This window comes from Nasonia vitripennis, chromosome 3 (genome assembly GCF_009193385.2).
Source record: "Nasonia vitripennis strain AsymCx chromosome 3, Nvit_psr_1.1, whole genome shotgun sequence".
Taxonomy (NCBI): Eukaryota; Metazoa; Arthropoda; class Insecta; order Hymenoptera; family Pteromalidae; genus Nasonia; species Nasonia vitripennis.
Genome location: NC_045759.1, coordinates 17,740,432 through 17,754,208, shown reverse-complemented (window position 1 = coordinate 17,754,208; position 13,777 = coordinate 17,740,432). Strand labels below are relative to the sequence as shown.

At 37.9% G+C, this 13,777-nt stretch overlaps 3 protein-coding genes across 12 annotated transcripts in view; 2 read left to right on the top strand and 1 right to left on the bottom strand.

The window, feature by feature from the left end:
* Positions 1-264: 264 nt before the first annotated feature.
* LOC100122003 (venom allergen 5-like) lies at positions 265-4,292 on the top strand. Its single transcript, XM_001605555.6, has 7 exons — positions 265-521; positions 1,847-1,968; positions 2,522-2,609; positions 2,699-2,865; positions 2,948-3,045; positions 3,119-3,210; positions 3,279-4,292. The coding sequence occupies exons 1-7, from the start codon at positions 410-412 to the stop codon at positions 3,497-3,499; spliced, it is 900 nt and encodes a 299-aa protein (XP_001605605.1). The 5' UTR covers positions 265-409; the 3' UTR covers positions 3,500-4,292.
* The window catches only part of LOC100122016 (calcium-binding mitochondrial carrier protein Aralar1), a 19,149-nt gene continuing 9,046 nt past the window's right edge, over positions 3,675-13,777 (bottom strand). For 4 of the 10 annotated variants that reach the window (XM_031927695.2, XM_031927694.2, XM_031927696.2 and 1 more), the window contains 16 exons: positions 10,940-10,996; positions 10,707-10,849; positions 10,314-10,429; positions 10,094-10,233; positions 9,579-9,725; positions 9,356-9,497; positions 9,178-9,271; positions 7,992-8,030; positions 7,480-7,570; positions 7,318-7,393; positions 7,104-7,222; positions 6,619-6,930; positions 6,339-6,533; positions 6,154-6,256; positions 5,403-5,493; positions 3,675-5,316 (listed from right to left, as the gene is read on the bottom strand). In XM_031927695.2, the coding sequence (XP_031783555.1) occupies positions 5,136-5,316; positions 5,403-5,493; positions 6,154-6,256; positions 6,339-6,533; positions 6,619-6,930; positions 7,104-7,222; positions 7,318-7,393; positions 7,480-7,570; positions 7,992-8,030; positions 9,178-9,271; positions 9,356-9,497; positions 9,579-9,725; positions 10,094-10,233; positions 10,314-10,429; positions 10,707-10,849; positions 10,940-10,996 (2,046 nt within the window). In that variant the 3' untranslated portion in view covers positions 3,675-5,135. The remainder of the gene's footprint in view (positions 5,317-5,402; positions 5,494-6,153; positions 6,257-6,338; positions 6,534-6,618; positions 6,931-7,103; positions 7,223-7,317; positions 7,394-7,479; positions 7,571-7,991; positions 8,031-9,177; positions 9,272-9,355; positions 9,498-9,578; positions 9,726-10,093; positions 10,234-10,313; positions 10,430-10,706; positions 10,850-10,939; positions 10,997-13,777) is intronic. The other 6 variants (XM_032598195.1, XM_032598196.1, XM_032598197.1 and 3 more) reach the window with 3 other exon arrangements.
* LOC100122031 (protein transport protein Sec24C) overlaps positions 11,021-13,777 on the top strand; it is a 19,864-nt gene continuing 17,107 nt past the window's right edge. The window contains exon 1 of the mRNA XM_032598192.1: positions 11,021-12,321. The gene's annotated coding sequence lies outside the window, so the exon portion shown is untranslated. The remainder of the gene's footprint in view (positions 12,322-13,777) is intronic.

Below are 13,777 nucleotides of genomic sequence, written 5' to 3'. Positions count from 1 at the left end.
ACAACTTTTCCCAATACCCATGCACACATAGCTCGCTGCTGCACCGCATTAATTTGCATTCGAATTTTCCGAGCTGCCGACGCGAAAATAATTATAATAATCCGCTGGGTCGCAGCATCGGCAGGGGGGAGTGTATGAAATACACAAACATATTTGCCTTTCAAATTCGCGCGCGGGACTTATTAAAGTCTCATTTTTCCCGTCATCAATAATACGCACACAGTATAAGGCGGGCGTTTTATTGCTCCGCGAACTCGGCGATTTTTATCGGGCTCTCGGACCGTTTCGGATTAATAAAGTCGTCGCACCGTCGAGCGTACAGCGATGCAGTTGATCGAGCGAATCAATCAACTGTTCTCCAGAGAAAGGAAACATTGGCCAGTGTTGGCTGACGGATCAGAGAGACGCGATGACTGCGGGAAGGGTTGCGAAGCTACTGCTGATTGCAGGATTTCTGCTGATCGGTTCGGGAGTACGGACGGCAGACGCGAAGAAAGGATGTGCCAGATACGAAGTTATAGGTGAGAGTTGTTGGATTATGTTTGTATCTATACTGGTTTACGTCGATTTGACAAAGATGCCACTGGGATTGGAGTTTTGGTACTAGTTGGTATCGAATTGCATATGTAATACTTGAATTTTCGGACTGTGTGATCAATTTTTAGCTTTATACCATTTTCCCTTCGTTTGATCGTTGAAAATAACATTTTTATCTGCGTTCACTTCGCTCGTTTTCACGCGCACGCGTTCAGAATACGCGAGTACGAGAAATTGTTGGCTCTTCAGCGCTATTTGCAGGGATTTAGGTAATTTTCGAATTTGTAACGTTTTATCGGGTTTGTAGTACTTACTGCTTAATCCTCTCAACGGACAAGCCTTATTAAAAGTCCACAAAGGAACCAAAGTCAACAGTAGTCATGCGATACCGCTTTTCAAGCACCATTTAAACGAAAACGATGACTTTAAAGATTTATTCATAAAAATTTATAATATACACAGTATGACAGTTATAGCATGAGCGGCCGAAGCAGTAAGCCCGAGGCAGTTTGGCATCAACAGTGGTGCACCGCTATGTATTATACCCTCTCTGCGCGAATCATGATGAGGGAAAGAGGAAAGAGCCTATACACCACCTATCGGCCCAAAGTTGAAGAGCTGCGACAAAGCCCAGTATAGTCCAAACCTGATTCTATAAGCTAATATAGCATAATACACCCGTACTAGAAAAGTTCAAGTCCCTTCTACGACAGCCTATATAAGTATAGCAACCCATGGAGTTCGCTCGCTGCACAATGAAAGCCTGCAAGCAAGCGAATAAACGAATTCATGCGAAGCCTTCCCTGTTTATTTTCCATATATCGCAAGCATCCTCTCAAGCATGGCAAAGTACATAATTCGCGAATTCATGGCGTGCGCTCGGTTAAATAATGCATGCCACCGACGTGACCGCGTATGCGCTCTCTCTCTCTCTCTCTCTCTCTCTCTCTCTCTCTCTCTCTCTCTCGTTGCCCTTAAAACAGCTCCCGGATAGCTTGCGCCTAGCCTCGGAAATTTCGGACGTGTACAGCTGCGCGATCGTTGTTCGCGGCTCTGACGCTCGGATCATGAATATGCGAAACTCTCGCGTGGAATCGCTGTCGCAGTTGTGGTCTACGCGTGTATGGATTTTCCTTTGCGTTTCGTGTTTTTGTTCTTCGATTGATCTGCCGCGATGTGATTTACAAGCTGGTTTCTGTTTCGCTCGGCGAGATTTTTTTGAGCTTGTATTTTTTAATGAACCCATAGGATAGATTCTCCAATAAAATATAAATTTAAACATAAAAATAATATTTTTTCGTTGTACCAGAGAGCGGTGAGCTGCCCTGCGAGATCAAGCAAGAGATCGTCGAGGTTCACAACAAGTATCGGCAAAAAGTGGCCAAAGGATTAGTCAAGGGACAGCCCCGGGCCTCGAACATGCGAGAAATGGTAATGCACTTACTTTAAAGCTGTTTACACATGTTAATGAGCCACGGCGCAGAGAGCTAGAGGGATTAGTTTGCTTTATTGCTCGTGCATTAATTTGCCCTCATCGCGGGAGGTCCCACTACATTATACGTATAGCCAAAATAACAACGTACTTATTCTCGACGCAAAAATTATAATAATCTCTGCCTAATAACGTAACACACGTTCATGACCCGTCCCGCGTAACATCGGAATATTTTCCCGTGAGATTTAGGTGACCGGCGGGCTCTTCGATCACACATAATGAGATCTATAAAATAATCATCGAATCGTCGATATACAACCTGGACGCGCGCGGTATAGTGTATACGAAACGCAATAAATTTTCGTTAATTGGCGATCGTTAAAAGAACGCCGGATTTCATGCTCGATTACCAAGAAAGGAGCTATAAAATCAACAGCCGTCAGCGTACAAGTTGACAATTTAAGACCGACAAGTATAAAGGCAAGCGCAAATTCCCGTGACGTTTATCACTTTTCACGCACGACACTTTGTATTTTTTTCATCTCGAAGTACTGGGACGACGAGCTTGCAAAAGGCGCTCAGGACTGGGCGAACCATTGCGAATTCGAGCACAACCTCGGCCACGAGAGAAAAGTCGGTGGGTAGGTCTGATACATATTGGTGCAACGATGCTTTAGGCTCTCTTGGGATTTCTTCTGATTTCACGCGTGTCATTTTGTCTTGCAGCGAGATTCGACGTTGGACAGAATCTCGGCATCTCCAGAAGTATCGGTAGAAGGGATAATGAGATGCGAGCCGAATTCTCCAAACACATCAAGACTTGGTTCGACGAGAACGAGCAGTTCAAGTTCGCGCCGATCAGTGGCGCGGGAGGCACCGGTCATTATACGCAGGTAGAGTTTTACAATTTACTTTTTGTGAGCATTATTTAGAAATCATTTTCAACGAGGTAAGAGCTTCGAATATTTACCGCAGGTCATCTGGGCTGATACATATTTGGTTGGATGTGGTTACGTACGTTACAAAGAAGGCGCGACCATGAGTCAATTTTATGTCTGTAATTATGGCCCAGCGTAAGTTACAATTTCAGTAATCTGCATTATGCCAATTAGTAGTTAAAACACTCAATAATCTTTATCTATACAGAGGCAACATGCTAATGAAACAGCCGTACGATGTTGGAAAACAAAAGTGCGGCAATGAACTTGTGAAATCGAAAACTTATCTCGGTTTATGTGGTAAGGCAAACTTGTTTTCTATTTTGCTTCACTACGTTCTACTCTTTAACCTTTTTTTCAATTTTAAGCTATGAGGGAACCACCGAGTTTCCAATGCAGTTCAAAAGGTAAATCGGCCCGTCGTCTTCTTTCTGGTAGAAAGAAGAAAAGCCATGCCAGCAAAAAGTGTAAAGGCAGTGAGTGTTTTGCGCGTAGAGCGATGAGCACATTTGAAACCGTGGAAGTCAATGATACGGATTCTAATTTGAAAAAAGTTTACAATTTAATAACGATAAATGTATTTCACTGATGGAACTTAATAACTATTTAATTTGAATTTTGAAATCTATCGAATGTTCATTCATCTTCATAAGCTCTTATCTGCAAAATAATTAATTGTGTTCTGTCTAGACATGCGGTTTAATAATATTCAACTTTCTTACAATTATTATATGACAAGGTACACCATAAGAATCAAACGACAATTAAACAATTTGCATAATCATTTATTACAATTCTTTTTTTTTCTTAAAAAAAGAGAGAAAGAAAAACAGCTCCAGCTTAAGTTTAAAACAAAGAATGAGCAGACCTACATTCGACAATAGTTTTTTCTTTTCTACACATTTTCGTCGCGACCTTGCATCATTTTGGTCAATTATGCGCAACCATATGACATATTATATATCATGTATCGTCTAAAAATATATACGATCGCCTAAAAAAGGGAGACTTCTTAATATACATATCTCTTTCTCTTTCATCGTGCAACGATTTGTAATTAGGACCGCACGAGGTACATAACTCATCGCGCAAGCTGACGCGACATATGCTTTGACATCCACTGATCTGACGACAGTTTATTTTTTTTTTCATTTTTCTTATGCGTTTGCGTCTTCAAGGGGACGGAGTTAGAAATGTCGAATGTTTAAAGGTTTTCTAATGCAAAATCTACTTCAAATGTTAAATATCAAGAACTACGGAATTCTGATTGAAGATTTGCAAGAGTATCAGATTCAAATCACAAAATCGCATGTATAATTCATGGATCCGATACTTCAAAATCCATTTCTCACATCCATTAAATTGCATTATTCGCATATCGATATCGAAGAAAAAATTGAAAAACGAAACTTTTCGTGGAAAATGGAAATACGCTTTTTCGTGTACTCTAATAAAACTTGACGGCAAAAGAGAAAAGAACCAGCTTTACTTTCGAATATATAAATACTATACACATTCAGCGCGCCATATCTAAGATACAAATAATGTCCCCGACGAAACTTGCAAAAAATATCTCTTTGGTCACAGCGCCTCGCTCTCCTTATTTTCATCAAGAGCTTAAGCATGTGCGCTTTCTTTCAATGTCTCACTCATTCTCACTCTTTTTTATCTTTCTCTCTCTCTCTCTCTCTCTCTCTCTCTCTCTCTCTCACTCTCGCTCTTTTCTCGCGCGCGTACGCGTATCCACTTATTATACATTATACATATGTACAAGTCGGGAGGTAACGATTTTATAATTTTTTTTTATATATCTTCAGTATTTATATATACCTATCTATATAAAGTGACGACGAGTCTTTTTGTTTGTTTCTTGGTTTAATTTTGTTTTCGAAAATCAACATAAAAAGTGATAAACGAGGTATGTACGAAGACAGGCACCTCTGTGCACAATTGGCTAGATTATATCACTCGTCGAGGACGATTTCTCGTAGTGTGAGAGGATTGGAAATTTATATAGTTCAAGTTCTTCAGCTTTGATAATATTTCCTTCATTCCATGAGTTACGCCACCTACGCAGTTCCCTCCTCTACTAGTCTTGTTTAGCGTGTCTCAGTCACGAAGGAAAAAGTATGGATTTGACGTGAGTTTTTTCTCGCAAAATTACAAGGAGCTCTTATTTAGGATTCACGCTGTGGGTCACTTCGAAAGAGCCACCAGCGTTGTTGTTATGGTTTCACTGTCGTGGTGACAGCCTGGAACCTCGGCAGGCACAAGCCGAACTTGCTCTCAATGCCAGTGAAGATTGGCAAAGCAACTTGATAGCCTCCTATGTGATCCGGATTCGATGATCGCATGTCGTCTGCAGCACCCATAGCAGGTACCTGATGCTCAGAACCCGCCGGTCGCCTTAATTAGTAGTAGAAAGAAAACAGCTGTTAGGCTTTTCTATAAAAATTATCAATAAATAAAAGAACTTGTTAGTTAATACGTACGATCCTCCAAAATCGACAAAGAATAGCCTTTGCAATAATTCGTAAGTGAAGAGCGTGACTCCAAACTGGGGCGACGATCTGAATACTCGAGCTATAAGAGAGTAAAATTATTAAAATTGTTTATTTTCTCTAATAAGCTAGGTATGGTCCCTAGTGCTTAGTCATAATAAAGATTTAGGGATTAAATCGAAAAAAAATTACATTAAGCTATTACTCTATATGTATCCTGATAATGATTTTTTCTAATGAATCTATAAACAAGGGTAAGTAAAGTGAATTCGAAAAATGTATCATCTGTAAGTATCCACACGTAAATTTGTCAGTTAATATAATCAGTGTGCGTACATGAATATGATTCCAAAACGAAAATCAAATCAACACCGCATCAAACCGCTAACTACTTACTGATAATCAAAGGTCATCGGGTCATTTTAAGGAGATCGAAGGACCGAAAGATGCTCAGCATCAATCGGAAAGTTTAATATTGAATCAGATAAATTATTCTGTCGTATTTTCTACTAAAACCTAATAAGCTGTATTCAATCTTGCATTTCAACATGTTAAGTGCTACGCAAAAATACAAGTATTTTATCTTTTGAAAAATCTCAAATACTATATCACCATTGTTAGTTTTTAAAATAGATGCAATCACTAAAGCAATTTACGTTCTAATATAACACTGAACTTGTTAAAAAGAGTGTAAGCTGCAAAATTGAATTCTAAAAAAAATTCAAATCCATTTGATCAATACCTGTTGCTCCTTTCCAGAATGCCCTTGCACCTTCTTCCTGGTAAATCTTACGTGCGCAATCTACAAGACCATTGTAAGTCGTTTGGCCTTGACGTGCGACAACCTTTAAAATGCAAACAAATCGTTATATTTTCATGAAAGCAATTTCAGCCGGCTAACTTTTATTTTTTATAGAAGTACCGTACCTGTAATCTAGTTTTTATCACATCAGCTGGAGTAACGAGCGCCGCAGCTGGGACACCAGCAATCGCACCAGCGCATAATAGAGATAGTGGTGTATTGTAACCACCCTCATCAGCGAATCTCGTCTTGACATGAGCATACATAGGAAAGTAAATAGCGCTGAATGGAACGTCTCTCAAAAGGCAAGCCCTTGCACCCTGGAAATGATTATTCGAAGTTCAGTGGACAAGACTTTGAAACGAAATACAAACATTTAAATTTTGATCAAATTCCATCACTCACTTTGTACAAACCAAAGAGTCCAAGTTCCTTAACGACGGCCCACGCTCTAACCTTCTGTCCACCAGCAATTTCACCAGCTACCTGCAATCTGATCTTGACAATCTCCAGAGGATTGGTGAAAATGACCTGCGAAGCACCAGCGCATGCACCTGAAGTTATCTCACCAAAGAGAGGCAGGTTCCCGTTCTTGTCCATGAACTTATCACGCACGAAGTCGTTGACCGTTAACTTAATAGCTTTCTCGGGGGCAACGCCCATTAACTGCGGCACCAACCCTCTGTACAATCCGAAGAAACCTTCGTGGCGTATTACCTAGAATTAAGAATTAAAACCTCTTTTGTGATTTTCGTGATTTTAGATTTATAAATAATAAAGCCTATAAGGTAGCAAATTAGGATTACAGTGCCAATGAAATATTCGACGAGTAATGGAAAAATAAAAGACGAACATTTTGTATTGTAAATGAAATTTTTTTCTATACCGACCTTTTTACAGCAGTCAAAGCTGTTACGATACATCAGTTCCCCAATGAAAGATCCAGTACGCTGATTTTGCATACGAGTCTTCACTAAATCAATCGGGTAGACTGCTGTCGCTCCCACAGCTAAAAATAAATCGTTGAGATATTACAATATTGCCATAAGATAAGATGAAATACTCTACAATGTTATTTACTTAATTAATCAATGATATACTGACCTCCACCAATGGAACCTAAAACGAATCGATAACCGCTCTCCATGATTTGAACTAATATGCCTCTTTCTTCTGGGCTCTACGATGATAGTATCGCGTTATTGATGATAATTTGATAAATTAATTCAAAAATACACAAAACTATTCGATTTATAGATAACTTACCGATACAGCTTTGATTTCTGCTAATCTTTTAGTAATCTGTTTAAAATACTGCTCCGGTGTAATTGCTACTAGGTCATTGTAAACAATTTTTCTGAAAAAATAAAAAATATAATTTCAAAAAGGTATTCATTTACTTGAACAGTAATACAAACTTGCATACGAAAAATAAATAAATTTACGCAAGACGAAAATCTTAGTTTAAGCTTTGCTTATCACTCTTAAATAAGCCTTTTGATTATGTATCTTAGATACCTACATGCAAATCTAAACAATTTTAAATAATTCCTACAATATACAGTGAAAAATAAATTACGATTTAAATATAAAATAATAATAAGCACAAATAAATTAAATAGAGACATAGAGCGCTCAATAATAGATGAGGAAGAGAAGCGTGTGGAAAGTGATTAAAGGTGAAGCAGTTACAACAACGACGAAGGCAAAGACGTGATGCATGGTCAACAAATACTGCTGGTTTTTACGAATGAAAGAGAAGAATTTGAAAAACGCACCCAAAGCCAACCTGCTCCGATTCCTCGTTCGCGCTGATTCTACAGCAGCGTAAATAACGTTAAATAAGTTTAATTATATCGCGTTTAGTGCGTACAAACGTGTACTAAGAACAAAAGTATTGTAATGAATACTATTTCACTATTATAGTATCAACAGAATTGATTTAAATCTTGATATTTTAGATCGTTAGTCTGAAGAAGGACTATTTCATCTAAAATTTGAAATAATTTGAAAAGTACAGTGTTAGATTTTGTGATAAACTTTTAGAAAATAGAGATTACTGAACTAGAAACAAAGTTTGAATAGTAGTAATGCCTAGTCTTTTCTTACTTTCTAACCTGTCACTTAAACGTCAAGTTTATATCTCGTTGTCTTATGGATTTACATTATGTTACTTTGTCTTTAAATAGCACTTTCATAATTTCTTATCATTTTGAACGTTGATGCATAAAATTAAACGACAGGCGCACTCGATAAGTGTTCGACGCCGACGCTTCTATGGTGTTCGAAAAGTTCTATGACTATGCTTCAATTTGAGCTCATGATAAATTACATGAATATCATCTTCGACGAAAGGCAACAACATCTTATTAAATAACACGCATCAACGTTTGCATTGGATTAAATATAAAAAAGACCATTCAATTTAAATGCGTCAAAATCTGAGAGACGAAAGACTTTTGAGCTTGTAGAAAGGACGAATGGAAGAAGCTTTCACAAGAGTGATTATATCCTTAGACACAGATGGCGCTACCAACATGGTTTACACCACCAACACCTTAATCGTGTAACGTCAATAAAAGCTCTCTGATTATCAATGATATCAGAGTTTTTAAATTTAGACAATGTACATATGCATTGCACAATATATGGTACAGCTTAAAATTCAAGTCATAATACTATTTAATTTGATAAATATCAAAGATTCGTTTTTTGATTTGAATATCTTTTAAATATGATTACAATACTTTTCTCTCGATGTACGTCAACAATAAAATATTACATCATGAATAAGGGAGCGCATTACATGCGAAAAATGTTTCGATTGAGTTTATAATCAATATGTAAACTCCTATGCAGTTGTTGCTTATGTAAAAAATCTAATATTGCCACAGATTCAATCAATATTAGTTTCATTGTTCATAACGCGCGTATGTAACGTGCACCAATCAGTAGAATGCTCACCCAGTATGATGAAGAAGATCGCAAAGATGAAACAGAATGTCGACCTCGAGCGGAGTAATTTGAGACATCATTTGCGCTGAGTGTAAGAATTCCTCTGAAAACGGATAATTAATACTTATTACTTCTATTTAAACTGGTTAAAAATTTTACAATGAGTAAAAAAAATAAACTTATTTACCTTTAGTGACTTCTTGGAATCTATGTCCATTCGTTGCGTTAAGGTAGATTCGTTTTATAAGCTCCATATTGTTTAATAACGAGTTAAAGCCCATGAAATATGGAAAACTGACGTTTCTCCCGGTTTGCCCTATGCTTAACGCCTGGAAACATAAAAAATTAATGTAAATAAACGCATGGATTTATAAAGTTATAGTTCTTTTAAATTCAGCATAAAAATTTACCGCCACAAGATTATCCTTGACATCTTTTGTCAGCAGATGACTTTTGATGCTAAGCATAATGTCTTGAAAATCCATTGCCGAAATGAAGCCCGAGCCATCTTTGTCGAACTTCTTAAAGGCCTCTATCGCGTATTCCTCGTGGAAGTCCTATAAAAACACAGATATAAAGATTTGTAATCAGCAAAATAGTATTGTACGACCTTCGTAACGTGCTCAATTGTAATTAAAAAAATACTCTGTATTGATTGTTTTAATGAACGAATTATCAATTAAAGCTAACCATGCTGTTTCCCTTGTGCTTAAAACTACTTGTATGTTTTTATGTTATGTAGCATTGGTGATGGAGTGTATTTAAGAGAGAGAACAATCGTAAAATCCTATAGTACTCGCTTTGAGCTTCATTCTAGGATGCAATAGAAAGCTGATCTATCTTATAATTATACTAAAATTGAATATGCGTTACCAAAAAATACAATAGTTAATTTCTCAATGCCAATACAGTGTTTTTGACTTACGTGAAGGAACTGACTGAACTCTGCGTAACTGATGAGTCTTTTTTTATCTTTGCCAAAGTACAGCTTGATAAAACTACTGTCCATGTTGAAAGGCATCCTTTGATGCAACACGGTTTTGCGCATCACCTCAACGAACTCATCTAAAATAATATACTTCTGTAATTTTTATATTCCATATCAATTCAACTCTTTGGTAATTTTGTAAAAGAAATATACACACCAAACGTAACCATTCCATTTCCATTTGTGTCGAACAGCTGGAAGGCCGTCTTATAGAGGGCATCTGGCACGCAGAGCTGGCCCTCAAAGGCTTGAAACTCAGCAAATGAGATGAGTCTGAAATTGAATAATATATTCGGTAAGCTTGAAACTCAAACATACAAATTTACAAATATATTCGAATGACAGTTAATACAGATAAATCTTTTTCCACGCATCAAATTAATTGCTCGGATTATCAAAAAACGTGACTAAGTTATCTCAGATCTGATTTAAGATTTATCAGAATATGTGATCTCTTGTTTTGTACATATAAGACGTTGGAGAAACTATAAAGATCTGTCGTTTAAAATCGGTCGAATTTTAAAGATGATGAGATGGAAGTATAACTTACCCATCTTTATCAGTGTCGACGATTCCAGCGAGTAAGGCAACCGAGTCGGGATTAAAGCCCGAATCAGTATAGAAGCCAAGGTAACTTCGTACGAAGTCACTCGGGGTCATAAATTTCTCTCCATTCTTTTCTTTGGTGGCATACTGTAAAACGTAATGACACAGAAATTAATTAAGATATTTTTAAGAAGTTTTATTTTATAATATTTGCGATAAACAATTGAAGAATATTACCTGGTTGAAGATTTCATGAAGACGTTCGCTGTTAGCGCGCTTCAGATATCCGGGACCCTAAAACAGAGGTTTCAATTTTAGTCCAAGCATTAAGATTCGATTACCAGTGGACGTAATGAGGCGTTGGAAAACTTAATTAGCATGTAAATTGTTCAATTAACGATTTGTCGTTTTTCCACCACGTTTAATAAATTATTCATCGACGTTTACTCTATATTCAAGGCTCTTTATGGGCAAGATTTTACGAATAACTTGAATATAAATTGAAGTAATCAGCGTTTTCTTTTAGTATTTATTTTATTCGAGCGTCATCGGTCAAAAGCTATTACTTTTCCTTATGCTCATACAAGATTCATCTCATACGTGAACAATAAGGAAGTTTACCCTAAATACCTCCAATACCAAGCTTCATCCTTGCAAAGAACAGAAACCGTCATATTATGCAATCCCTTGCATATTTTTCACCAGTACACATAATCTTTCGTAACAAAAACTCATAATTTTCTTTCGATTGCACGTTTCAGCAGTGACATTGTCGTCACAACAAACGCGCGTGTGGAAATTACAAATATAAAGCCGACATAATGAATCGAAACAAAAATAAACGATCCTCGACGATTATTTTGCCAAACCGTTCCTCCATCATCCTCATCATTCGCGATTAGCATTATTCAAGCCTCGGCGCATGAGAAGCTTTTAGCGCACAATAGACCAATCATCCTTTTTCCTCGTTAATCCATACGCAGGTCATCCGTCCCCCAAAAGCCGACGCGCTGCCCTCAGGCATCAGCTGCTATGCTACGTAAACTCTTTAAACATATATATAACACGTTGCCGGGATTTCATCGATTCTCTCTCGCGAAACCCTTAACCCTCGCGCTCGCAGTCGCGTTAAAGCCTGACCTTGACCTTGTCGGCGTAGTAGTCGGCGTTACGGCCTCGGCGGAGATCGCGAGAATTAAAACTGCATCCGTCGTCTCTAGCTGCAAATTGCGATGTAGCTGTCCAGTGTTTTCCCGTTAATCCGCGATTATCGGAGAGTGCTTTTCATTGTTGATGTGTGCCGAGGGGGATTTTTTTATCACACGACTTTGCGGATTATACAAAAGAGACGATACTCTCTGTAAATGTTTTTCATTCTCTTTTATTTTTACCCGCGAGACTTCTGCAGAAAAGCTTTCAGAGCTATAAAGCTGTACACACATCTGCAGCTGCACGACCTCCGCGGCCAATAGGAATACCGACGGGAATATGAATCGCAAACAGAAATTGCTTTTTCCATGTGCTTTCTGTATGCGGGGGAAACACGCTTGAGATTGATTGAGCAGCGGTTGCAGAGTCTACGCCTTTGTGAATTAAGTAGATGGAGACGGGTGTGGTGAGTAAGTACATACATGTGAACACATATTTTTATACAAGTTAAAATGAAGATTGAAAAATATTTTAAGAAAATGGTAAATCAAAGCTTTAATAGACCGTAATGCGGTACTGCTTCTGAGACGCTCTTATCCGAAGAAGAGACTTTATGAAAAATGCAATATAACGTCACGTAAAAGCTCTCTTACTTTTTTCAATTTTTCTCGTGCTTTATATATACAAGTAGTATACACTAAACAAGTTGAAAAATAATCAAAACGGCTCAAAAATAGTCCTAATCGCACTTAATTTCTCTGAAAACGCCGTTTACATTGGAGATCATCACAAGAAAGAAAAGAATAATAATCAAGCATCGCCCGATCACGTGTCGATCACATGGGACGACTGCGCGATTCACAGTCCCGTTAAGAGCACGTATCTCCTGCGCGCGCTCGAATGTGCAAAAGTTCATGCGAATCAGCGTATACACGTGCGTGTACGCTTACGTTTTGACTTTTCGCGCGACTATTACGTATCCGTGCACGCGGTCGTCGCTTACGTAATAGTCAAGTTCGCGCGTACGCGATAGAAAGAGTGAGTGTGAGAGAGAGAGAGAGAGAGAGAGAGAGAGAGAGAGAGAGACAGAGAGAGAGACAGAGAGACAGAGAGAGAGAGAGAGAGACAGAGAGAGACAGAGAGAGAGAGAGAGAGAGACAGAGAGAGAGACAGAGAGAGAGAGAGAGAGAGAAAAAAATCCAGCGCGGAAACCGAGCAAACAACTTGTAATACTCGCGCGTCTACCCGATAGCCTTCGGTATAGCTTGACTACTATATGCATTACGTCGCACAGCTCTTTTTGTCTTTCTCTTTGGTCTACAACGTAACGTTTTTTTTTCCTTTTTGCTTATATGTGCACGTCGCTTATCACATGTCTGCTGAGCGGATTCCTTATCTGAATGAATGGAGATGTTAATGAAAAGTTTGCTTGGGAAGATGTTGTAAATTTGCCAAGGCGGAGGTACGGGAAAATGGTTTGCAGTGTAGATAAAGAATTCGTGTCTAAACGTTGGACAAATTGATGATAATTCGAGTCATACATTGTCGCCGGCTTGACAATTGACAGGTATAAGTGTTTTTATTATTATATTTATCAATTGTAAAAAGTATTTGGTACGAATCAAGTTTAATCGTTATGTAAATTTTTCAATTAATGAACATGAGTATGCATCGCTGTTGGATTAGCCGTTACAATGTTATGTAAGATTCTTGTATTAATCTATAATAAACTATCAATTAGTTTTATTTTAAAACTTGCACATTTATCCAAAAATGAATTTTAATGATAAACCCTATACAGAGTAATAGCTTACACTAAAAAAGAATGGAAATCTCAAGATCGCGTTATTATCAATGCAGAGAGAGAGAGAGAGAGAGAGAGAGAGAGAGAGAGAGAAATATTATGTGCTTCGGAAATCACGTGAT